General features: G+C 38.4%; 1 protein-coding gene across 1 annotated transcript in view; it reads left to right on the plus strand.

Moving 5' to 3' along the window:
* The window catches only part of LOC123037603 (putative uncharacterized protein DDB_G0282133), a 36,615-nt gene extending 14,045 nt beyond the window's left edge, over nt 1-22,570 (plus strand). The window contains exon 2 of the mRNA XM_044459228.1: nt 22,426-22,570. Within this exon, the coding sequence (XP_044315163.1) occupies nt 22,426-22,495 (70 nt within the window). The 3' untranslated portion in view covers nt 22,496-22,570. The remainder of the gene's footprint in view (nt 1-22,425) is intronic.
* The last annotated feature ends 1,070 nt before the right edge of the window (nt 22,571-23,640 follow it).

Here is a 23,640-nt window from a genome sequence, read left to right on the forward strand (position 1 = left end):
TGCGCTCTTGCGGTACTTATAACTGCTCGCTTATAAATTTCAATTTCGCTTTCTTGGTACAGTGGTAAATAAATAAAATGAATAATAAAAATTTAGTCTGCTTCTGCAAAAAATGCAGCCTCGTAATCAGGGCTGACCAGTCTAATATGACTTGCTGGCTGTGTGAAAATATGGTGCACACCAAGTGCGCCGGTTTTACTGGCCGGACAAGTGATGACCTTTCAAAGGGGCCCAATTTGCAGTTTTGTTGTGACGCTTGTGTCGAGGTTGCGAACGAGATGAAATCGTTCATGCGCCAAACTAAAGGCGGCCTGATGGGACTGATTAGCTGTTTCGGAGTGGCTAGAGATAGTTTTCGCCGAGCTGATGATCTCCTATCTGCGCTGGACTCGCAGTTTAATAGTCGTAAGCTATTAGAAGAGTCCCCTAAGCGCAAAAAGGCTGGTGGTAAGGAGCAAAAGGGGAACACCCCGCAACCGAAATCAAAAGAACAACAGAGCATTCCGGCGGATCAGCAGCTGATTTCAGCAAACCCTCAAATGTTGCTAAGATCAGCAGCTAAAAAAGATTCGGTATCCGAACAATCCGTTACAGAATGCATGCAACCAGGGACTTCTAAGAATTCCGATTTGTCCGTAGTGGTTTCACAATTAGTGGATCCACCTATCTCTCAGAATGTAGTATCACCACCACAAGGGACTACTGAGTCCGGACAACCGGCTCAAGTTGGTTTTGCAGAAACAATGTCTGCTCCACCAAAATCCCTTTTAGTGGTTCCACTAAAGAAACAAATTTTCGTTTCTCGGCTTTCCCCTGATCAAACATCTTCTGATGTATTGTCTTATATACAAGACAAAACTAAAGCCGATTGTAATAGTGTAAAGGTGGAAAAGTTTAAGTTTTCTTATGCTAGAGACATTTCATCTTTCAAGATAACTGTCCCTAACGAGCTTTTTGAAGCCATATGCTCGGGCGACTTTTGGCCGGATAATATGGTTGTAAAAGAGTTCGAGGCTAAGATAAAGAAGAAGGGGCCCGTAGGAGTAAAACTTCCTAGTCGAGGCCAAACCAGTGTACCAATTTCAAAAAACTAACTTCTAACCTCCTTCTTTCCTATCAGAATGCAAGAGGTTTGCGTAGCAAACTCACTAAATTGTATTCTGATAGCCTTTCCTTTGCATATCATATTATTGTGTTCACAGAAACCTGGTTAAAGCCGGAGATCTTTAGCTCCGAAGTTTTTCCAGGTAAGTACACAATATATAGGTATGACCGTCCCTCTAGACGGGGAGGTGGAGTCTTAATTGGAGTTGATTCAAACTTCCCGTCTGAAGAGTTATTTTTTGATGAATTCAATACCATTGAATTTATTTGTGTAAAGTTATCGCTTCCTGGTAACTTTATATACATAACTTGCTCTTATATTCCGCCGTTGTCTGAACTTCCTGATTATTTAAATCACCTATCCGTTATTAAGTCCGTTGCAAATAAGCTTTCCGATAGGGATCAGTTGATAGTTCTAGGTGATTTTAATATACCTGGAGTAACTTGGTCCACTGAGGATGGATCGAATGTCTTACTACCTATAGCACAACATGATTTTATTGATGGCCTGCTTGACATATCTCTATCTCAAGTAAACCATGTTCGAAATTCATTAGGTCGCCTACTTGATTTGTGTTTTGTATCGAATCCTGAAGGTGTGTTTCTGTCCAGAGTAGCACCACTCACGCAACCTGAAGATCCATATCACCCAACAATCGAACTTTCATTTGATACGGGTAGAGTTATAGAAGAAAAATCAGAAAAATCCAAACGAATACATTGTTTTCGCAAGGCAGACTTTCTGAGGCTTAATAATTTTATTTCTGGCTTTAATTGGTCTGATCTTTACTTATGCAATAATGTGTCCGATGCAGTTTATATGTTTTTTATACTGCAATAAACTCATTTTTTAATTCCTGTGTTCCGTGGTACTATCCGTCAACTTCCAATAAATCACCTTGGTTTAGTAAAGAGTTGACACACTTAAGAAATGTAAAGTCCAGACTTTTTAGGAAATATAAAAATACCGGTTCTCAATCTGTTTTTACTAGATATCTAAGTGCTCGGTCAAGATTTACCGTGCTTAATGCTCAGTGTTATAATAGTTACTTAAACCGTTGTAAGGTCCAGTTCTCTCAGGACCCGAAACAGTTTTATAATTTTGTTAGCACCAAGCGTAAATCTAATTCTTTTCCTTCCTCGCTGTCGTTCGAAAACATGACGGGAACCACAGATCAGGCAATAGCCGATATATTTGCCCAATTTTTTCAAACGACTTACTCTACTTTGGATTATTCATCTCAGCCTTTTTCTTACACCATGCCCAAGTCAAACCTCATATTCTGTCCCACTTTAACAGAAAGCTCTCTTCTTTTGGATCTTCTTCGTATTAAGCCTGTTTATTCGCCAGGGCCCGATGGTATTCCTGGGTGCGTGCTTAGGTATTGCGCTAAGGCCCTGTGCAAACCTCTTCACAAGTTGTTTACCTTATCTCTAGAAACGTCCCAATTCCCAAATATTTGGAAGGAATCATTTGTTATTCCTCTTTAAAAAAAAGGTAACAAGTTAGAAGCCAGTAACTACAGAGGTATTTCTAAGTTGTCAGCTATTCCTAAGCTTTTTGAAAAAATAATTACTCCTCATTTGCAGCACTTTTGCCGATCAATTATTTCTCCGTGTCAACACGGATTTATTAAACGTAGATCCACAATCACAAACCTTCTAGAGCTCACTTCATTTGTGATAAAAGGCTTCAATAGTAGTTTTCAAACAGACGTCATTTACACTGACTTTAGTAAAGCATTTGACTCTGTAAATCACTTACTTCTCATTCAAAAACTTGACCTTTTAGGTTTTCCAGTTGATCTGCTTAAATGGATTTCAAGTTATCTAAATGGCAGGTCACAAAGGGTCCTTTTTAAAAATTCAATTTCTGAAATTCTCCGTGTTACCTCCGGTGTCCCACAAGGGAGCCATCTGGGTCCGTTACTTTTTACATTATTTATTAACGATCTTCCCTCAATTATAAGTCATTCTCGCGTACTTATGTACGCAGATGATGTTAAGTTGTGCCTGCAGTATAAGGACATTTCCTGCCATTTAGACTTGCAATCCGATCTAGATAATTTTCAAAACTGGTGCCGAGATAATTTACTAAATTTAAACGGCTCCAAGTGCAAGCTGATCACTTTTTATCGGGCCAATCCGATATACGCGACTTACACGTTAAGTGGCAGCTCTTTGGATAGAATAACTCTTGTAAACGATCTTGGCGTTCTCTTGGACCCTAAACTAAAATTTTCTAATCACATTTCGTCCATGGTTAATAAAGCCAGAGGAGTGCTTGGATTTATTAAAAGGTGGTCAAAAGAATTCGATGATCCTTATTTGACTAAAACTTTATTTATTTCGCTAGTCCGTCCGATTCTGGAGTATGGGTCTCCCGTCTGGAGTCCACAATACGGAATACATATTGGTCGTATTGAATCTGTACAAAAAAACTTCCTTCTTTTTGCTTTACGGCGCCTAAACTGGGATGCAAATCTTATCTTACCTTCTTATTCTAGTAGACTTCTTTTGATTAATTTACCATCCCTAGCCAACCGTAGAACGATGCTTGGTACTATCTTTATTTATAACCTTATACATGGTGATATTGACTGCCCCGACTTGTTAAGTCGGCTAAACTTTTCTGTGCCAAGTAGATTAACTAGAAATTATATTCCCCTAATTTTAAATCATTGTAGATCTAACTATGCCTTGCATGATAATAGACTTTTTCCTGTAATATCAAATCTTGACTCTCTGCCGCTCCTAAAACGATTAATACTTGCTTCATTGGCACAAGATTGATCTAACTATTACTTTTTTTCCCCGGACCTTTACCTTTATTTTCCTATCTCGCGTCTATCCTATCGCGAATCGTGCCGTACGATACACGGCTGCGCCCCTCGGTCGGTTGGGCGGGTAAGTGGGCCGTGGGACTCCGCGAAAAAAAAAAAAAAAAAAGTCTGATGCCAAGAATTATAGAGGTATTTCCAAATTGTCGCCAATTCCTAAAGCATTTGAACGTATTATCACTTCTCATTTGCAACATTTATGTTCCTCGCTTATATCACCGTGTCAGCGAGCGTAGTTTTTTTAAGCGTAGATCGACCACCACCAACCTTCTTGAATTGTCATCTATTGTAATAAATGGATTTCAGAAAAAAATGCAGACTGACGTTTTATATACAGATTTTAGTAAGGCCTTTGACTCCGTCATTCAAATTAGATCTGCTTGGGTTTCCTGGTAATCTATTAACTTGGATTTCAAGTTACTTGAATGGTAGGACTCAGAGGGTTATATTCAAGAATTCTGTTTCAAAATTGATCTACGTGACATCTGGAGTCCCTCAGGGAAGTCATCTGGGACCTTTGCTGTTTACTTTGTTTATCAGCGATCTTCCCTCTATCATAACACATTCTCGTGTACTAATGTATGCTGATGATGTTAAGCTTTGTTTATCATATAATGATACAGCGTCGGGTTTTAACTTACAGTCAGATATTGATTGTTTTCATGAATGGTGTGAGTACAACCTTTTAAAGTTGAACTACCTTAAATGCAACGTTATGACTTTTTATAGGCGTACTCCTACGTTTATTAGTTATTTTCTTGTAAATACGTCAGTCGACCGTATATATTCAGTTAACGATTTAGGTGTTCTTCTGGACCCTAAACTTAAATTTGACTGCCACATAATGTCCACTGTTTATAAAGCCATGAGTGTTCTTTGCTTTATAAAGAGTTGGTCAAAAGAATTTGATGACCCTTATACGACCAAATTATTATTTACCTCCCTTGTCCGTCCTATTTTGGAATATTATTCGTCGGTTTGGAGTCCACAATATCAAGTGCACATTGTCCGTATTGAGTCGGTACAAAAAAAATTTCTCTTTTTGCCCTTCGTAGTTTGCACTGGGATCAAAACGTGAGGCTACCTTCCTACCAGAGTAGATTACTGTTGCTTAATTTACCTTGTAAATCGTAGAAAAATGCTTGGTACTATTTTTATGCAAAATCTTATTAGAGGTGATATTGATTCTGCAGAACTTGTAAACCGCCTAACTTTCAATGTTCCTATTAGACTAACACGAAATTATATCCCTTTAAATTTGCCACGATGTTCATCAAATTGTTGTCTGCACGAGCCCTTTCGCGTTCTATGTAATAATTATAACAACCTTTATCATCTAATTTGCTCGTAGTGCATCAACGTCCATTAGAATAAAGCCATGTGGTCTATTACCACTTTAAAGTGGTAGCCTTCCAAGAAAGGCTTCAGCTTCCTATTTGCCTACACGACTGCCAAGCACTCCTTTTCCGTTGTAGAGTAATTTTTTTCCGCGCCGCTTAGTGTCCGGCTTGAGTATTAAATGACCTTTTCGTCGTCTTGGGTTCTTAGGATAGTATCTCTGCTTGATTGGCTTGTCGTCTTTTATGCTGATTTGGTGCTCGGCCACTTTAGATGCTTCTGACATGGTGCTGAATTCTGCTAACTGTTTGTCGAGGAATTTCTCAATGTCCTCTTCCTCACTTCCGTGTCAAACTACCGCCACCGACAGCCTTTCTTGTAGCCATCCATTCTTTTGTTTTCTTGCAGGTATTCGCAATTCATGCCCGGTGCATTTTTTTCTGCCCCGACTCCTGTAAGGAAATTTCATCCCAGCATGAATTCGTTCACTACTCCTGGAAGTATTAGAAGATTCGTGTCCATTCGTTTGTTGCCAAACTCCACCTCGAGGTGTGAGCTTATTCCACTGCATCTTCCGTCTGCCAACCTAACCTGCCGCCTTGTCCTTGTGATCCTCCCTTTGCCAGTCAGTGTATCCGCCAGCTCCTCGCTAATGAAGCTTGACGTAGCTCCCGTGAGAATTGCGCCTTTAAAGCGATTCCTCCAATTTCAACGGTTGCTGACAACTGCTGCTCTTCCTCGATCAATTTGCCAGTTAGTTTGGAGAGGAGGCACTTTGCGACCCCTGTGCGCCTCTCTGCGACTGGAATCGCTGTCCGTGTACCACTTTGTGGCAGCATTCTACGCTCCTGATGCCAACCTCTGGTTTCGGCATCCTCGTGCCCAGTGTTTGCCAGTTCTGTGGGTTCATTATGTGGGTTTGTGCGTTGGGAGCTCTTGGCATTGTTTTGCGTCGTTGGTGGCCTCCATGAACACCTTTCATTGGCTGTCTTTGTTGTGTTATATTGGTCGGGGTCCACTTGCCAACAGACGGGGTTTGGTTTACGGCACTGTCTTCACATCTCCTGCATGTAGTTTGTGGTGGCGCTGCCGTTTTGTCACGTGAAAACTTGTCTTCGTGGACGAATTCTTCTCGCACTTTGTCCAGCTCTTCGTACTCGTCAGCCAGGATCATTAATGTGTCCAGATCATTCACGTTGTATGCTCTCAATGAAATCCTCAGGTCTGGTGTGCAGTTATTCTTGATTATCTCTAGAGTTTATTTTGGCCTCATAATTTCAAATGGCCTCATCATCGTCTGCATGTCTACCATGTAGTCTTTGAACGGTTCCCTGAAGCCCTGTTGTTTTACCTTATCTGCTAGCTTTGAGAAGAAGCCTCTCTGAAAAAAGTATGTTTGGAAACTCTTGCTGAACTCTCCCCATGCTCTCCAGTGTTTATTATTTGAAATATATAACATAATATAACTCTGGCATTGCACGTGGGATCATATTCAGGTTCAGGCCGTACGTGTTTGCGGACCACTCCACCTGTTCTAAAAATTCCAGTGGCTTCTCTGTGCCATCGAATTTGAACGACCATTCTCTCACCTGCTTTGCGATTTTGGCGTAGAGCCAGGTGTTTGCTGCCCTAGTCTTCTGTCTTGGCTTGTATTCCGACTTCTGCCAGCCTTCTTTATGCTATTCACTCCAAGACTCGCTATAAGCTCTTCGGCGTCAGGATTGAGCAATTTGACAAATTGGTGCCATAAAGCCTTCTCTGTTGAGTGGATGCTCCACCCTCGCTCTCCGCTGCCTCGTTGCTCGCTACTCCGGAACGCTTTTGTTGTCTTTGGCTTCGGGGCTGTGAGGGTCAAGCGATGCGTTACCGTTCCCAAACTAGGGTGAACAGGCACTGGGCTCTTAAAGCATACGCCTTTCGCAGCCACAGCCTCCAGTCCCTGGATCTGTCCCGGCCGGTTACACCAGACGCCTACACAGTTTCTACCTGACGGTTCAGGCGTACGCCGGAAGGCCGCCAATGCAGTCCCTGTGGCTGGAAGCTAGGTTCACGCCGACTCTTTCTCAAATCGCGACCAGAGTTGGAACAAAATGCCTGGACTTAGCCGCGTGATGCCTTAAGGACCTCAGCTATCTGTTTCTCAGTTCGGAGACTTCAACTCCTGAACGTCTCGATGTAGCGATCTCGCTTCTTCTTGACTCGGCGCGGCTCTGTTTGCTCCTGATGTTGATTTGACTTGTGTTGCTCACTCGCGTTCGTTTGCTTGTTTGCTAAAATAGACTGACGTATCCCGTTGATTCTCGGCGTCTCCTTGCCTCCTTGTCCAAAATCCACGGTTTTACCGTTCGACCTTTCGCCCTCTGCGCACGGCACCACAGTAGAGTCCAAAGTCCGTGCCGTACCGTTATTCTCTTTTGCACACGGCACGTGGACCCTCCGGTATTGCCCTCTCTCTCTCTAACGTCTTCCTTCTCTCTCGCCGCTCTACCGTTACTACGGGCGAATTCGCCGCATATCTGGCAACGGGAAGGCCTCCTCCTTGGTGATCATACACACCCCTTGCCTTATTTGTGCGGAGTTATTTAACTCCTCACAAACGTAGAAGGCCCGCAAAATGATTTTAGAATCGAGAACAAAAAACGTTTGTTCGCCGCTGTAAAACGTTCAAAGGGGAACGAAGGCACAAAGAGGAAGACAAAAATATTCCTTGCGAAGCGCAGGGGCGGGAGCGATTTGAGTTTCTAGCGGAGTTTATGTGTTACCGCTTGCCCCTATGTACATAGAACTAGCAAGTTATGTATATGCGCAATCAACTTTAAACAAACAAAAATAATTAAATTATTTGTTTGGTTGCACTTTAGTTTTTATTGTTTTTAGATCACGTCGGGGTCACCAAATGTTGGGTCAGTGAGTTTTTTCACTAACGCTTACCTTTGGTGGTGCACTAAGTTTATTCTAAATGACACCAAGTTTAATGTTTATGTTTAGGATTGGCTGGTTTGGCAGGCAGACCGATTTGTCTGTACCTTTTAACTAGCGAAAGTATGTTAAACAAAAAAGATCTGCACCCGTGGCTTCAGCGAGCGAGTACAAAATAGAACTAACTAAAGTAGATGCTTGTCGTGGACAAAGGGCCAGGCTGCGATTGGCAAAAGAAATTCAAACAGGAGTAGCAATTACAGCAAATGAAAGAGTTCACTTACATCGAGTAAATTTGTCAACAGGAAGGTAAACTGGCAAGCTACAACCGGCGCTCTTTACCCTCCGCATATAACAAGGCAACGCGTCAGCAGCGAGGGAAACACTGCAGCGATGAAAATACTTAAATATTATTTGAAACCGAACTTAAGAATAGAATTCATAACCCGGAGAAGATGGAGAAGGAAATATGGAAGTGGACTGATTCAATATAATACAATAACCAATAAATAGTAGTTGTGACTTGTGTGTGCACTACAACACTGCATATCGTTATTTACTCTACCGACTTTTTTAACCTGGCGTGACAGCTCTTGCCTTCGGGGGCCATAGTAGACACACGTGGTCCCATCTTACAGTTAGTTTACTTTTTCCCAAACACCATGACCATATACTGCAACCACAAATAATATTTCTAGTCGGAAACCAAAACTTACCTGTTCAATATAGCATAGACATCGTTAACGCACCACACCTACGTATAAAGTCCAATGGTCAGGTGGAACGATTTTACAGCACCTTAACAAATAAGCAAGAGTCATACAAAGATCACCAAGGAGAACCTCAAGAAACTTCCCTTCCCCGAACACGTATTTACAAAATAAGATTCATAGTAGATTTTATCCCTCGCCTTTCCACCGGATCGCTCGAATTATATTAATAATATAATTATATTAATACTACACTCAGTTTTGGTAGACGAAACTGCGGTTGTCCGATCTGTTCCCAAAGTCACATATGCGAAAGTTGCTAGATGACCATATATTTCTTAGGCACCGTACTGAAGGTGGTAGCGGGCGATCCCTAATGTCTATGAACTTAAAATGCTTAAAATGTCCAAGTTACGACTGACAATAGTCATTAACACAGAAACAAATAAACAAGCTTAAAAGAGGCCCTTATGGCAAAAAAATACAAAGTTTATAATTGAGATTCAAAATGTTATGCTCACAGTCACTTTTTCTAAATTCAATATCAGAAATACAGCCATTTTTAACAACGAAGTATGTACTAATTGATCACACCACAGAGGTCCCCGTAGTACGCCCAAAAGAGACTCATTTAAGTTGTTTTGTCTGATAACATTAGCCATGTTCTAATACCCTAAGATTAAATTTAAATGTAGAAAACATACAATTTTTCCGGTGCGTCACCAGCACACCATACTGAAGCTACAAGACAACATTCGGGTATAATGCAGCTATGATGTCCTAAAGCTATGACAACATTCGGGTATAATGCAACTATGATGTCCTAACGGTTACAAAATTGATATTAACAACTAACGCATCATTCTGCATTGATAGACGATGGAATACTAACCACCAACTAACGCCCAGCACGAGTTGGTACGGCCCCGAGGTAACGACCAACGGCACGCATCTGACTACGTCTGAGCGAGTAGCCTTCATCAATGGCAACCAGTAATCGAACCAACGTGAAACTATAAGAAAAACATGAACGAAGAAAACTGGCCAGCTACGGCGACCACTCTTCCCCCTTCGCATACTCAGAGGCAACTTGTCAGCAGCGCGGGAAATACTTAAATAACATTTTATTTATTTTAATTACTCACACAATGAAAGTATGAATATGTGTGGTATGTATGGTAACTACCGTTTTTAAATAATCTTTTAATTCCATTTTCGGATGACTTTATTATTGTGTCGGCATATCAGTTCCCAATCCAGAGGATATCCTGATGGTCAAACAAATGGCTGCCGGCATGAGCTCGTTGGTGGTGTGAATCCGGTTAGGCCTGCTCCTAATTTATGATCGCGAGTGTATTTGGACCAGAAAATGTAAAAATTTAAAATATTTAAGTGAACTGATTTTATCTAAGGCTTTGTACACATACACTGACGAGCAAAACTGTAATAAACTGTAAATACGAGTTTAATACTCAAACTTCAAAGGTACAGTTCTTCAGTTCTAATTTATGCACGCCAAAAATCTTAGTCTTGTTTTGTTGGTATGTTCATACACGCATTACGCATTTACAAGAAGTGTTATACAAAGCTTTCGTGCCTAAGCCTAACTTCGTTGGCTATTAGTCCCTATGAGTCCCGTTCCTTCTGAAACTTGACTGGGGTTGTGTATTCGCTCCGCTTTTTTTTTTTTTTTTCGCCCGGAGTTTCACGGCCCACTTACTCGCCCAACCGACCGAGGGGCGCAGCCGTGTATCGTACGGCACGATTCGCGATAAGATAGACGCGAGATAGGAAAATAAAGGTAAAGGTCCGGGGAAAAAGTAATAGTTAGATCAATCTTGTGCCAATGAAGCAAATATTAATCGTTTTAGGAGCGGCAGAGAGTCAAGATTAGATATTACAGGAAAAAGTCTATTATAGTCAGAACATAATACTCTAAAAGGCTCATGCAAGGCATAGTTAGATCTACAATGATTTAAAATTGGGGGAATATAATTTCTAGTTAATCTACTTGGCACAGAAAAGTTTAGCCGACTTAACAAGTCGGGGCAGTCAATATCACCATGTATAAGTTTATAAATAAAGATAGTACCAAGCATCTACGGTTGGCTAGGGATGGTAAATTAATCAAAAGAAGTCTACTAGAATAAGAAGGTAAGATAAGAATTGCATCCCAGTTTAGGCGCCGTAAATCAAAAAAAAGGAATTTTTTTTGTACAGATTCAATACGACCAATATGTATTCCGTATTGTGGACTCCAGGCGGGAGACCCATACTCCAGAATCGGACGGACTAGCGAAATAAATAAAGTTTTAGTCAAATAAGGATCATCGAATTCTTTTGACCACCTTTTAATAAATCCAAGCACTCCTCTGGCTTTATTAACCATGGACGAAATGTGATTAGAAAATTTTAGTTTAGGGTCCAAGAGAACGCCAAGATCGTTTACAAGAGTTATTCTATCCAAAGAGCTGCCACTTAACGTGTAAGTCGCGAATATCGGATTGGCCCGTTAAAAAGTCATCAGCTTGCACATGGAACCGTTTAAATTTAGTAAATTATCTCGGCACCAGTTTTGAAAATTATCTAGATCGGATTGCAAATCTAAATGGCAGGAAATGTCCTTATACTGCAGGCACAACTTAACATCATCTGCGTATATAAGTACACGAGAATGACTTATAATTAAGGGAAGATTGTTAATAAATAATGTAAAAAGTAACGGACCCAGATGACTCCCTTGTGGGACACCGGAGGTAACACGGTGTAAATGACGTCTGTTTGAAAACTACTATTGAAGCCTTTTATCACAAATGTAGTGAGCTCTAGAAGGTTTGTGATTGTGGATCTACGTTTAATAATACCGTGTTGACACGGAGAAATGATTGATCTGCAAAGGTGCTGCAAATGAGGAGTAATAATTATTTCAAAAAGCTTAGGAATAGCTGACAATTTAGAAATACCTCTGTAGTTACTGGCTTCTAACTTGTTACCTTTTTTTCAAAGAGGAATAATAAATGATACCTTCCAAATATTTGGAAATTGGAAAGTTTCTAGAGATAAGGTAAACAACTTGTGAAGAGGTTTGCACAGGGCCTTAGCGCAATACCTAAGCACGCACCCTGGAATACCATCGGGCCCTGGCAAATAAACAGGCTTAATACGAAGAAGATCCAAAAGAAGAGAACTTTCTGTTAAAGTGGGACAGAATATGAGGTTTGACTTGGATATGGTGTAAGAATAAGGCTGTGATGAATAATCTAAAGTAGAGTAGGTCGTTTGAAAAAATTGGGCAAATAAATCGGCTTTTGCCTGATCTGTGGTTGCCGTCATGTTTTCGAACGACAGCGAGGAAGGAAAATAATAAGATTTACGCTTGGTGTTAACGAAATTATAAAACTGTTTCGGGTCCTGAGAGAACTGGACCTTACAACGGTTTAAGTAACTATTATAACACTGAGCATTAAGCACGGTAAATCTTGACCGAGCACTTAAATATCTAGTAAAAACAGATTGAGAACCGGTATATTTATATTTCCTAAAAAGTCTGGACTTAACATTTCTTAAGTGTGTCAACTCTTTGCTAAACCAAGGTGATTTATTGGCAATTGACGGATAGTGCCACGGAACACAGGAATTAAAAAATGAGTTTATTGCAGTGTAAAAAACATTAACTGCATCGGACATATTATTGCATAAGTAAAGATCAGACCAATTTAAGCCAGAAATTAAATTATTTAGCCTCAGAAAGTCTGCCTTGCGAAAACAATGTATTCGTTTGGATTTTTCTGATTTTTCTTCTATAACTCTACCCGTATCAAATGAAAGTTCGATTGTTGGGTGATAAGGATCTTCAGGTTGCGTGAGTGGTGCTACTCTGGACAGAAACACACCTTCAGGATTTGATACAAAACACAAATCAAGTAGGCGACCTAATGAATTTCGAACATGGTTTACTTGAGATAGAGATATGTTAACGCCAGAGATTCTGTTTTTCCTATCCAAGTCGACCCTCTGTCTTCGATTAAGTGTTATTCTTTTTAGATTTCTCAACGCGAGGGCCCAGTAGAGCACCATTTTGTTTGCTTTGCAGGCCTTGTCCTACTGGGTTTTCGAGCAGAAAAGATCGAAAGAAATTCTTCCCCTAATTCCATATCGATTTTTGTTGTTCGGAACCACCTAGCAGTTTATCCTCCCATTTACTGGCGGGCAATAAAAGTACCATTCGCTCGCATCGGGTTCTCTCAATTCCCATTGCCCATCGTGACTAGTTCCAAGTTTGAAAAAGGGTTATCCGGGCGTCGAATATCATATGTGAAATATTCATCAGTCATGGGTAACGAATGGTTCAAAGCATCTGTCTTTAAGAGTAAATGGGGCCAATGGGAAAGACTGCGGTCCAATCCTATCTGAGGGGAAAAGTGACACGAAAGGTGGTGGTGAGATTGTCGAGAGGGGTGCAGTGAAAGGGTTTCTCGCCTTTAGGATGAAGGCCATCTTGATGTGTAGCCACATTTTTGGGATAATACCGATGTGGAAAATTAACCTGAAAATTAAAAATGAGCGGATGTTTTCATCACGGTGGGTGATACTGTGGAGGGTGTGACGTAAATTATTTATCTATAACTACTTCCGAGCTTAAGAATGAATACAATTTACAATCATACTCATTCGCCTCTTACCAATTGCAATAATACGCAGAAACAAATTGTTCTCTCAACGATAATTAACTATACAGTTTTCACGGAACTCGTAAATAAAAGTTTTTAAGGTAACGGAAAAATACTCAAAATAAAAAAAGCTTTAGTCCTGTAGCTTAATAGAAACATAATTTGCATCTCTAAAATTTCTGGAGTGACGTAAAGCAATGTCGGCTACTGTAAACCAAAAACAAAAAAGAAACAAAAAACCGGTATCATTAAGTCCTGAAATACAAGATCAAATTAATGTTGTGAGTATTTGGTGTTGACAGAACACTCCCAGCAAAGGCCAAATAAGAAAAACTGTCTTCAAAACTACACAAAACGAAAAGAATGATCAGAAAATTTGCTAGCGAAAGCCGGCAACCTTTCAAGAACTTTAACCAACATTCAGCATAACCAACGAAGTATAATCCTGGATGAACAATAACAGTTTCAGGGGCAGCCGATTGAGTTAAGTATAACAGAAAGAAGGGACACGAATACATATAGTCATTCTTTTTAAAATTTGATTTAGATATATAGAAATAAACTAAAATTAAAAAAAAAACTCTCCCTTTACAAAATATCTTTGTATAGTTTCGGAAGAAAAATCTTACACAGAAAAAGAAAACCCTGTCAGGAAAAAAAAATTATTTATCCAACATGACTAGCAATATATGAAGAAAACCCCTTTCACTATGAACGTCCAAATATTTATAAATGCCTTATGTATTATAAAACATCAAACATTTAAATCGCGGTGAAAGATTAAGCCAATTGGTTAGGTATCTAATAACGAACTGTTTTTATGTTTCTAAGTATTCTTGATATTCGTCCCACCAATTTTTTGTTGGGATATTGCCCGTGTCCGAGGGATAGTTGGATTCCTAAAGGTTTAGTTGTTTTCCTAAATATATTCTTATCGCTGCTTCACTGCAGCAGCTGCTGTTCCTTATCGTTGTCCTCTGCTGCGTCGCTCCCTGTGGTATGTTCGCTGGTGTCTGGACTGTCGGACAGAGACTTTAGATGTTATGCCAGCTAGGAGTATTGCCTGGCAGGTTTTGCCTTTTCGCTCAGTCACCTCTATCGCGGTTCCACTTAAGAACTGTGTAAGCACCCAAGGTGGTCCCGATATTTTCCCTCCTCCAGCTCACGGAATCGGGGACTTCTTAGACTCCTCACATTTCTCCCTTACAGCCTAGTACTTAGATCGCCGAAATCTGTTCGTCAGCTTTGAGAGAGTGCGAAAGGCAAACAGCAGGCGAACACTTTTCGCCAGGCCCTTTTTTCACCCCGGTACCATAAAATTGCATAGCGTTGCCAGTCTGGAGACTTGCCAAAGTAGTTGAGAAAATCCTTTAAAGGCTCTTTCCCGCAAATAAGATTTTTGATTTTTAACTGCTTGTTAACAAGCCCAGCTGATTGACAGTACGACCTTAGCACTCTTAATACTGATTAACTCTCAAAAATGCTGTCACACTGAAGAGATTGATTCCGCTGGTGAACTCGTTTTTCGTTCTGAGTACTGGGCTCTCTTCCCTTGATATTAGACAATTCCAATAAATACAAATTTCCTCGAGTCACCAGACAATTCCCGAACAGATTTTACTTTCCCAAGACTGTTTCCCGTTCCCTAGGCAATTTCCCGTGTGGAATTCAAATTTGAAATTCAACATTTAGCTTCCCGCAGTCTAGTCACTCTCTTGAGTCTCACCATGTTAAATTATTTTAAAGTGGAATACGACGTTGCAATCGTCGTTGCCCCTATAGTTGTCATTAGTTGCCAGTGTTCCCACTAGTGTGACCGTTTATTGATAAATCCAGTATATTTATGTACCTGTCCCTTTACCATCCCTGCCCCGCAGGCGCGTTTCTGTGTGTATCCCTCCTTTTCTCGGCTTAAGGTACCCCTCTGTGTTTTTTGCTCTTAGCAAGGTGATCTGTGCAGTTTTCTTCCTGCCAGTGTTCGCGTGCCGAAAAGTGGACCTAATAGATAACCAACCATTCTATATTTAAATTAAAGAGCACAAAAAAAAGTTGGGATGTTGGAAATATATGAAAATACCAATATATCGATATTTTTCCTCTTAAAAAAATATTATCATCGCGATATTTTTTGGGCAAAAAGAGGCGATATTGATATTTTTGAGATGATATTTCCGATATTTTATGTTTGGTCACTCTGAAAGCCAAGTACTCAGATCGACAAACGAGTATGCTAGCGTAAAGCCTAGTACTCAGATCGACAAACTTTAATCTTTCCAGTGTGACCAACATTTCGAAAGTTCATCAGAATTAAGCGTGCTACGGTCATACTGTCAATCAGCTGACTTTGTTGACAAACAGTTAATTAAAATATAGTATTTGCGGGACAAAGATATTATTAACTACCTTGGGAAAACAAGTCTGCCGCTGTACAAAGAAATTAAAAAACAATACAATTTAAATTTAACAGATGTTTTTTTTAGTTTACTGATAATTATTTGCTAATTATAAGTTCATAGCTGCACTTTTTTTGTTTTTTTATCGTACATTTTTGAGCTAAGAAACATTTTGCTCTGAGAAGAGGCACCCCAGATAGTATTAATGTTGTATTGTCCTCACATGTAACAAGTCCTGCAATCGGCTTTTGTGGGTTTTTTGTTTTTTCCCTCCATTGTTTAAAATTTTCAGTGAGAAGCGCTCGGCAAAAGATTAAATTGTTTATTCTTTTCGCTAAGGTACAACGCTATTCAATTTTCTGGTATTTTTTTGTCGATCTGAGTACCGCCCTGAAAAAAAGGTCCCACGAAAAGTGAACGCCAGCTGTTGGTCTCTCGCTCTCTCTCATGACTGGGGGACAGTTTTTGTCGATCTGAGTAATATCATCGAGTGATATTTTTTAAACAGCAAATATCATCAATACGATATTTCTTCAAAATCCAACAACCCTTATCGTCTCCTCTCTTTGATCGAATTTCAGTTCACGAATATTAGATAATTTTTTATTAGCAATCAGTTAGATCAATCATTTTTAGATCTTCGAAAGCTCTAAGCACTTAACTTGCTGCCAGTATTGTTCTCAAAATCATAATTCTCAAAATCATAATTTTTTTTAAACAGCAAATATCATCAATACGATATTTCTTCAAAATCCAACAACCCTAATCGTCTCCTCTCTTTGATCGAATTTCAGTTCACGAATATTAGATAATTTTTTATTAGCAATCAGTTAGATCAATCATTTTTAGATCTTCGAAAGCTCTAAGCACATATCTTTTCGGGACGCTTTTCTTGCTTAACTTGCTGCCAGTATTGTTCTCAAGATTATAATTGAGATAACTGCTTGATGCCATTTATTTTCCTATAATCAAACTCATATTAAGCATATTCAATGTTCTTTAAATCTTTCCTTTAACTCTTTTTGGCCATCTCGACCAAATTTAATAATAGTTCTTTACAGTTTTCTACCTTTATACCTACCTTTATACCTACCTTCTATAGTATTTCTTGTTCAGCAAGGAAGAATTACTTTAGTAATTTGCGATTACTAAACGATTTATTTAATTCGAAACATTTACATCTTTAAAACTAGTGGCGCACACGCTTTATTGTATAGTGAACCGCACCATGTGAAAATGGATAGTCGTCGGTATTAGCTAGTACTAATGGGACTATACTTAAAATTATAGATGAAACTATCATGGAGAGTATTACCTGCGGGATGAACGCATTTCTTATAAACTACACCCCCGCCCTTCAGATACATTATTAGTTTCTATCCTATCTATAAGTTCAAAAAATACAACCGATATAAAAGCTTTTCGAATCATTGTATAATTAAAATCCTATAATTTGTAAGCTCTTAATAAGCTTTTATTGAGTTGAATGATCGGTAATAACTGTGAGCTTATGCCCTTCCACTGCAAAGTGGATCCCCTTGTATAAAACAGTTCCCATAACGGCCTGAAAATACTTTTATTCTTCAATCGATAGTTCGGTTGTCGAAGATGGCCGAGGGTTTCCCAATTATTGTATAATCTATTTGAGAAACCAGTTTCATCAAAGCCCCATTTTCAAATTAATGTTAGATTTTTAAGTGTATTCATAGGAATAGTATCAATTAAGTTTGTCAGAACTACTGCCTTGTTTAGTAAGCTCTGTAATTTGACTTCCGCATTTATAATATCAGAGTATATCATTTTTTTTAAACTTAGTACTTTTTGATAACTTAAAAAAAAAATTAAAGAATACTTATATCAACATAACATATTTTTGTGAATAAGTTTCTTAAAATCAAATATTGGTGTTTGGACAACCAGATTGATTTTTTCGATTTGTAATTTTTTCTAAAAAGTTTCAATTGTTTTGTAGATGTTCCCAATTATTTTCAACAGTTCGCTTCACTCTGAAATAATTTAGTTGTTGCTTTCAATGTTTATTGCTGCTAAATACAATAAATTGTTTTCGACGCAAAAGGTATTTGACCTTGGGGTCTTTTAGACCAAGACTATCCAAACACCATATTTACGGACATCACAATACAGAAAAAGAGGTTCGTTAAAATCAGACCTATTCTTTAGATTCTATCCAACTTTCCAATGGAATCTCTGTCAAGCTTGAAAACTTTCATATCTGAATTTTTTCCCCGTGTAAAAGTGTCCTCTTACCGGAATCAATTTATAATCATTCAGATAAACAAATAGTTAATTAAAAAGTTCCTCAAGGAACTTTCATCTTATCATTGCTTGCCATGCGTTGGTAGGCCCGAACGGCATAACATTAAATTGGTGTATAGTTTCGAATTGATTTTTAGATTTACCCGGGATATTAAAGACGGTTTTAGCTCGTGATCACGAAGTTACCTCCTTACTGAATTACCATCTATTTGCGGCAACGAATTATGAATCAACAGATCAAATAGATCCAAAGCGTTCGAAAGTTAAAAGACCACAATAAGGAGTGAGGTTGATAAAAAACATAAGCGGTGTCAACTGTACATATGAGTGATAAATAATTATCAAATTCATAAACAGCTTAACATTCAAGCTGAAATCATCATACTCAGCTTTCACACTCCACTAAGGTTTCTTCAGCGTAAACTTAACACGCTGATTTCAATATATGTCTTGTAAACACAGATCCGGCTAATCCAAATATTCCTAGTTATTCCATTCAAAAATTTCGATGTTAAAAAAAGATTTGAATTTTCCGACTTTATCGAGTTGTCTCAATATCTATATCGTTTGACTTATACAAAATCTATTGCAAAAAGATTCAACTAATAAGTCTGTATAATCTAAGCCCAAAAAAGTGAGGACAGTGTACAATCCAAGGGCACTTAGCGACACGCTAGCCATGCACTTCCTTTCTGGACAGGTGCGGGTGTAAGTTTTACATCACTGTACTAACTCCATGTAATCCATGTGTTAAAATCTTCGCTTTAGTCCTTCTCAAACAATTATTCAGAATTGGATTAAAGCCAATCTCTTTATTTTGCATACAATATATTTCTTATATAACGCCTAATAATTTATTTTTTTGGGCGTAGTAATGGCCGATGCAATTTTTGACATTCCTTCCCCTTTTTTGCCATTATCATATTTGCAGCACCATTCATTTAAAATGAATAAAAACAAAAGTGGACCGAGATATCTAAAGAAAAAGTAAGAACAATGCCGTGTTATAAGCACGCACGTACGGATCCTGGTAAGAATGTGTAATCCTAACACATTATTTTAAATATACTATATACTATTATTTTAAATATTCAATTTTTTCTCAATATTTCAATGTTTACATATTTTAGTCTATATATGTATACCAAGTATAGAGTTTAATAATAACATAAATTATCTTTTGGAGCCAAGAATAGGCCACGATTAAAACTGCACAAAAATCTAGAGAAGACCTTTGGAAGAATGAATGCTTTCAAGCTAGCCCTAGCTGTAAAAACACCCGAAACCCAATTAACATCAGATCTCCCAATGCCGCTCCGGCAGCTGTGGTGCAAACCTTAAAGACTCTCCCTGGCAGAACATTACAAATCATTTCGTCGGTATTAAGAAATCACTGAGGCCTTTGGATGGGAAACCCAGAAGAAAGCCTTAACACACAAATAATCTCCGGTGCTCAGGAATAGTGTGGAATAATAACGTACCTGTCTTTCTGATCAGGAAACGTTGGAAAATACCCATCCTGAAGTCACAGAAATATCGCGGAAATCCAGGCAAAGAGAGTCATTACCATTACCAGTCAAATACTATCGAAGAAAAACTATACAGCCGTTAAGTTCTTTTTTTGAAATCGATTACGAAAGTGACCAATTGGAAAACGAAATTCAGAAATTCCAGCTGTTAGAAGCATAAAAAACCCGACTATAACAGCTATTCGAGTATAAGACTCTTCATCATATGGAGTGTGGGCTTCAAGAACCGGATCAGTTCCATAGTTGCTTAACGTAGATTTTCCATGCAGTACCCGCATCGACGCCCGACCCTTTACGTGCGCGGGTTATATAGAGGTAAAAGGAAAAAGCCTTGGGCGGAAGAAGCTAAAAAAGTGTCAATCTAAGCAATTTCAAGAACACTTATCGAGAACCCCCGAAAAGACACCTAGCAGAATCCGGATGTATTCCAGAAAAAGGCAAATAATGTGCTTAGGTGAGAGCACTTACATACACTTTTCCGCTGAGCCGGAGGTCAAGCCAACTTCATGGTAACCGACATCATTTTAGTTCGGTCCTTGGTTTTGCAACGATAGCGTAATCTTGAACAATTTGCTTAAATAAACACGTCAATAATAAAAAAAACCACTTGATAACAGGCCACCGGTCGTACAGGGTGGTCTTTAACTTTCCCATTTGTTGGCATAGTGTAAGGACTACTCTGGCTCACTTTTATCATTGGCTGGATGGCTGACGTCAAGACAAATTTTGTCCATTTATGTGATAGGATGTGTCAGTTGAAGCTTATGTTGTGTGTATATTACATTCAAGTGCACATTTAAAATAATTGTTCTATTATTATTATTTTTTTTTCTAAGGTTACGTATCTCTGAATTACCTTAGACCGTCGCCTTTGTTGGAAGGGACAAATTGATCGAGTTTGTGGATCAGCAAGAACATACTTGACAAAATGGCCGGCTCCTTCGTCCAGGTAGCGGCCCTATCCCTTGAAGCCAAGGTGCGGCTTTTTAAGGCCATTGTCCTTCCAACTTTAAACTGGGGAATCACTTTCTGGGGCACGGCCTGTGATTCGTCACTAAAAAGTTGTTTGCGCATTACAAAGGCTCTCAGGAGGATGGCACCATTATGTAGAATACCGTGTTATGTTCCAGGACGCAGGAGTGCCGACGGTAACGGAGACGATTTGTAAATCCTCAAGTCGATACCGGGAGCGTCTGCTCACACATGAAAACTGTCTGGCAAGATATTTTGCAACCCCACTGGGTCGACGGCGTCTCCACAGACTACACCCGGCAGACTTATTGATTCTCGGCCGTGACAGACACGGTCGTCTTCTGTAACAACACATCCTGATTTGCTTTTGACTGGCTATGACCATACTTGATTTGCCCAAGAATGGAGCACCCGCTACCCGCTTTGCTTGGGATCTTTAGAAATAAAGATAAAGATAAATATAAAAAAAAATTATCACATTGTTAATGCAAATTTAAAAAAAAATTGATTTTATTTTTATTATTAATTTGGTTAAACACCACTAAAATCCAGCAGAAATAATACATCGGGCATATCCAGTTCGATACAGTTTCTATTGACAGCAATTATATTGTTAAAGTGCCTCTGTCATTTGGATCTGTATCATAATGATATAACACCAAATAAATCTAATTGTGCTAAACTAACAAAGTTTCCTTCGTCGTATTCCACCGTGCCTCGGATCTTGCTCATTTTTTTAGGCGTTTAGTGTTACCTTTTGCAGAAAATGGCAAGCCATTAGCAAAATTATGGATATAAATGACCTCAATAAGGAGCAATCATAGGCTTTCAGGCCTCTGAAAACCATTTACTCGCGGTTTAACTGCCATATCTTTGCAAAAACAAGGCGATGAAGTATATTTTAATTCATAACAAAAAAAATTGTAGATGAATTTTTAAAAAAATGTCCCAATTCATTACTTTAGAAAAGAGGAAAAGAGAAACTAGCACCAAAACACTTATTCGGTCAATATCTATCAACACTCCAAAATCGAACCCATTACTTTAAACGTTATAAAACATTTTAAGTGTTAATTATGTCGTTGTTGCATATTTAAAAACCGAGTTCATATATTTGTGAGAGCCGAAGACAGCGAGAAAACAGGTAGCGGGAAGCGGGAATGCTGACAGCTCTCACCTTACCGTGTTTGCTCTGCAGTTCGGCAGCTGGGGACAATTTTTTTTAGAATTGGATAGGTCTGTAGCTTTAGCATTTCTCTTTGTTTTTGAATAACTTTTAACCGGAGCAGGAAGTTATAGTTTGCGCATCGTCAATACATATACTGCCGTACCTAGTGATAACTTTGCGCCAGAAATGTATTATTTTAAATGGTTATATGACAGCGGAGTGAAACTGCTAATTTTCTGTTATCAGCATGCGACGGTGACCTGTCCAAAGCATTTGGACCGAGGGAGTTGCATCCTGACTAGGCACGCTTGGTTCCAGCTATAAAATAGCTAAATTAGCGACGTTGATCGACGTACTATTTGAAATTTGGCTTACGGTTGCTTTTAAAAAAAGTTTTAGATAAAAAAAATTTTTTTGTACATAAAAAATGGCAAGACCTACATCTCAAAAAGGACTTTTTACAAATAAATTTATTCTATAATATTTTCCTTTTTTTCTTTTTCAGAAACAACACGATGAAAAGACCGACAGAAGATGAAAACGACAGTCTAAACTTAAAACGAACTAAATTATAATCTTTGGAAATGTTTAGTTAAAATATATTTGCAACTGTTCAATAAAAATCAGAGCGTTTAAATACTTAAAAAAAATTAACGTGTTTGATGCCTTGGGAATAAATAAAATCAACGTTTTACAGTTCTATATATTAAGTGCTTGGGTATAAAAGAATTAAATAATAATGGAACTGTCCGATGTACCATTTGAAAACAGTTCTAAGGTAGACTTTCTCTCCCTCTCCCACAAGGGCAGTTTTTTTTTTAATCTCTTAGTTTTAGCAAATATGTAGTCTTGTAGCTTTTTAATCGAACTTTCCGTCTGAGTTACTGAACGTCGAAGGAGAGAATGGCATCGAATTCCAATGCATAAAACCATTGTTCTCCGTTAGTTTTATATATATTTCTTGGTTTTTAACTTTTTCAATTGCTTTAATCTTTTTGGTAATAGCAAAAGAATATATATTTATTGGCCCGCCTATGAGATATGGTGGCTTACTATGACCATTCATTTATTAAGATTCAAAAGCGGGACAAAATCTTTTAAAGTAATTGTTGTTAATTATTATTATTATAATTACATCATGTCAGTCTATAACAGAATATTAATGGTTATTTAGCAGTATTTCTTATAAGTGAATTTATATAACAGAAATTAATAATTACATTTATATAACCGAAATTAAGTGTATTTCAATATATATCTCGAAATTCTTTAATTCATTTTTTTCTTTTTTTATAATTTATTTATTTCGAAAGCAAAAAAGACATAATTAAGAGTACTTAATAAAAAAAAGTAATAATTGTATTTTTGTGTACCTAACTTTTGTTTTATCTAAAAATTGTTATTTTTCATATTAAACTGAACAGATTTTAAACTGTATTTACATTGAAAGTTATTTATAGCTAAATTGTTGTATTTAAAAATACGTCGTAAGCATTCATGGCACTAGCTAAATTATTATCTAAATAAATTTGAATGTGAAACGAAATTCAGCAAAGTTATAAAAGGGAGGTTAGTTAAGTAAAAAAGAAGGTTAAAAACAAAGAAATAACATTGGACTGACTACATTGATCTTGGGGGAACACATTGGAGTGGGACAAGGTTCCCAAGGTTCTGGAGTTCCCTTATCGGTATACCCACCTAAACCTCCCCGTGCTACCCC

Source organism: Drosophila rhopaloa, unplaced genomic scaffold, assembly GCF_018152115.1.
Source record: "Drosophila rhopaloa isolate 14029-0021.01 unplaced genomic scaffold, ASM1815211v1 contig_179, whole genome shotgun sequence".
Classification (NCBI taxonomy): domain Eukaryota; kingdom Metazoa; phylum Arthropoda; class Insecta; order Diptera; family Drosophilidae; genus Drosophila; species Drosophila rhopaloa.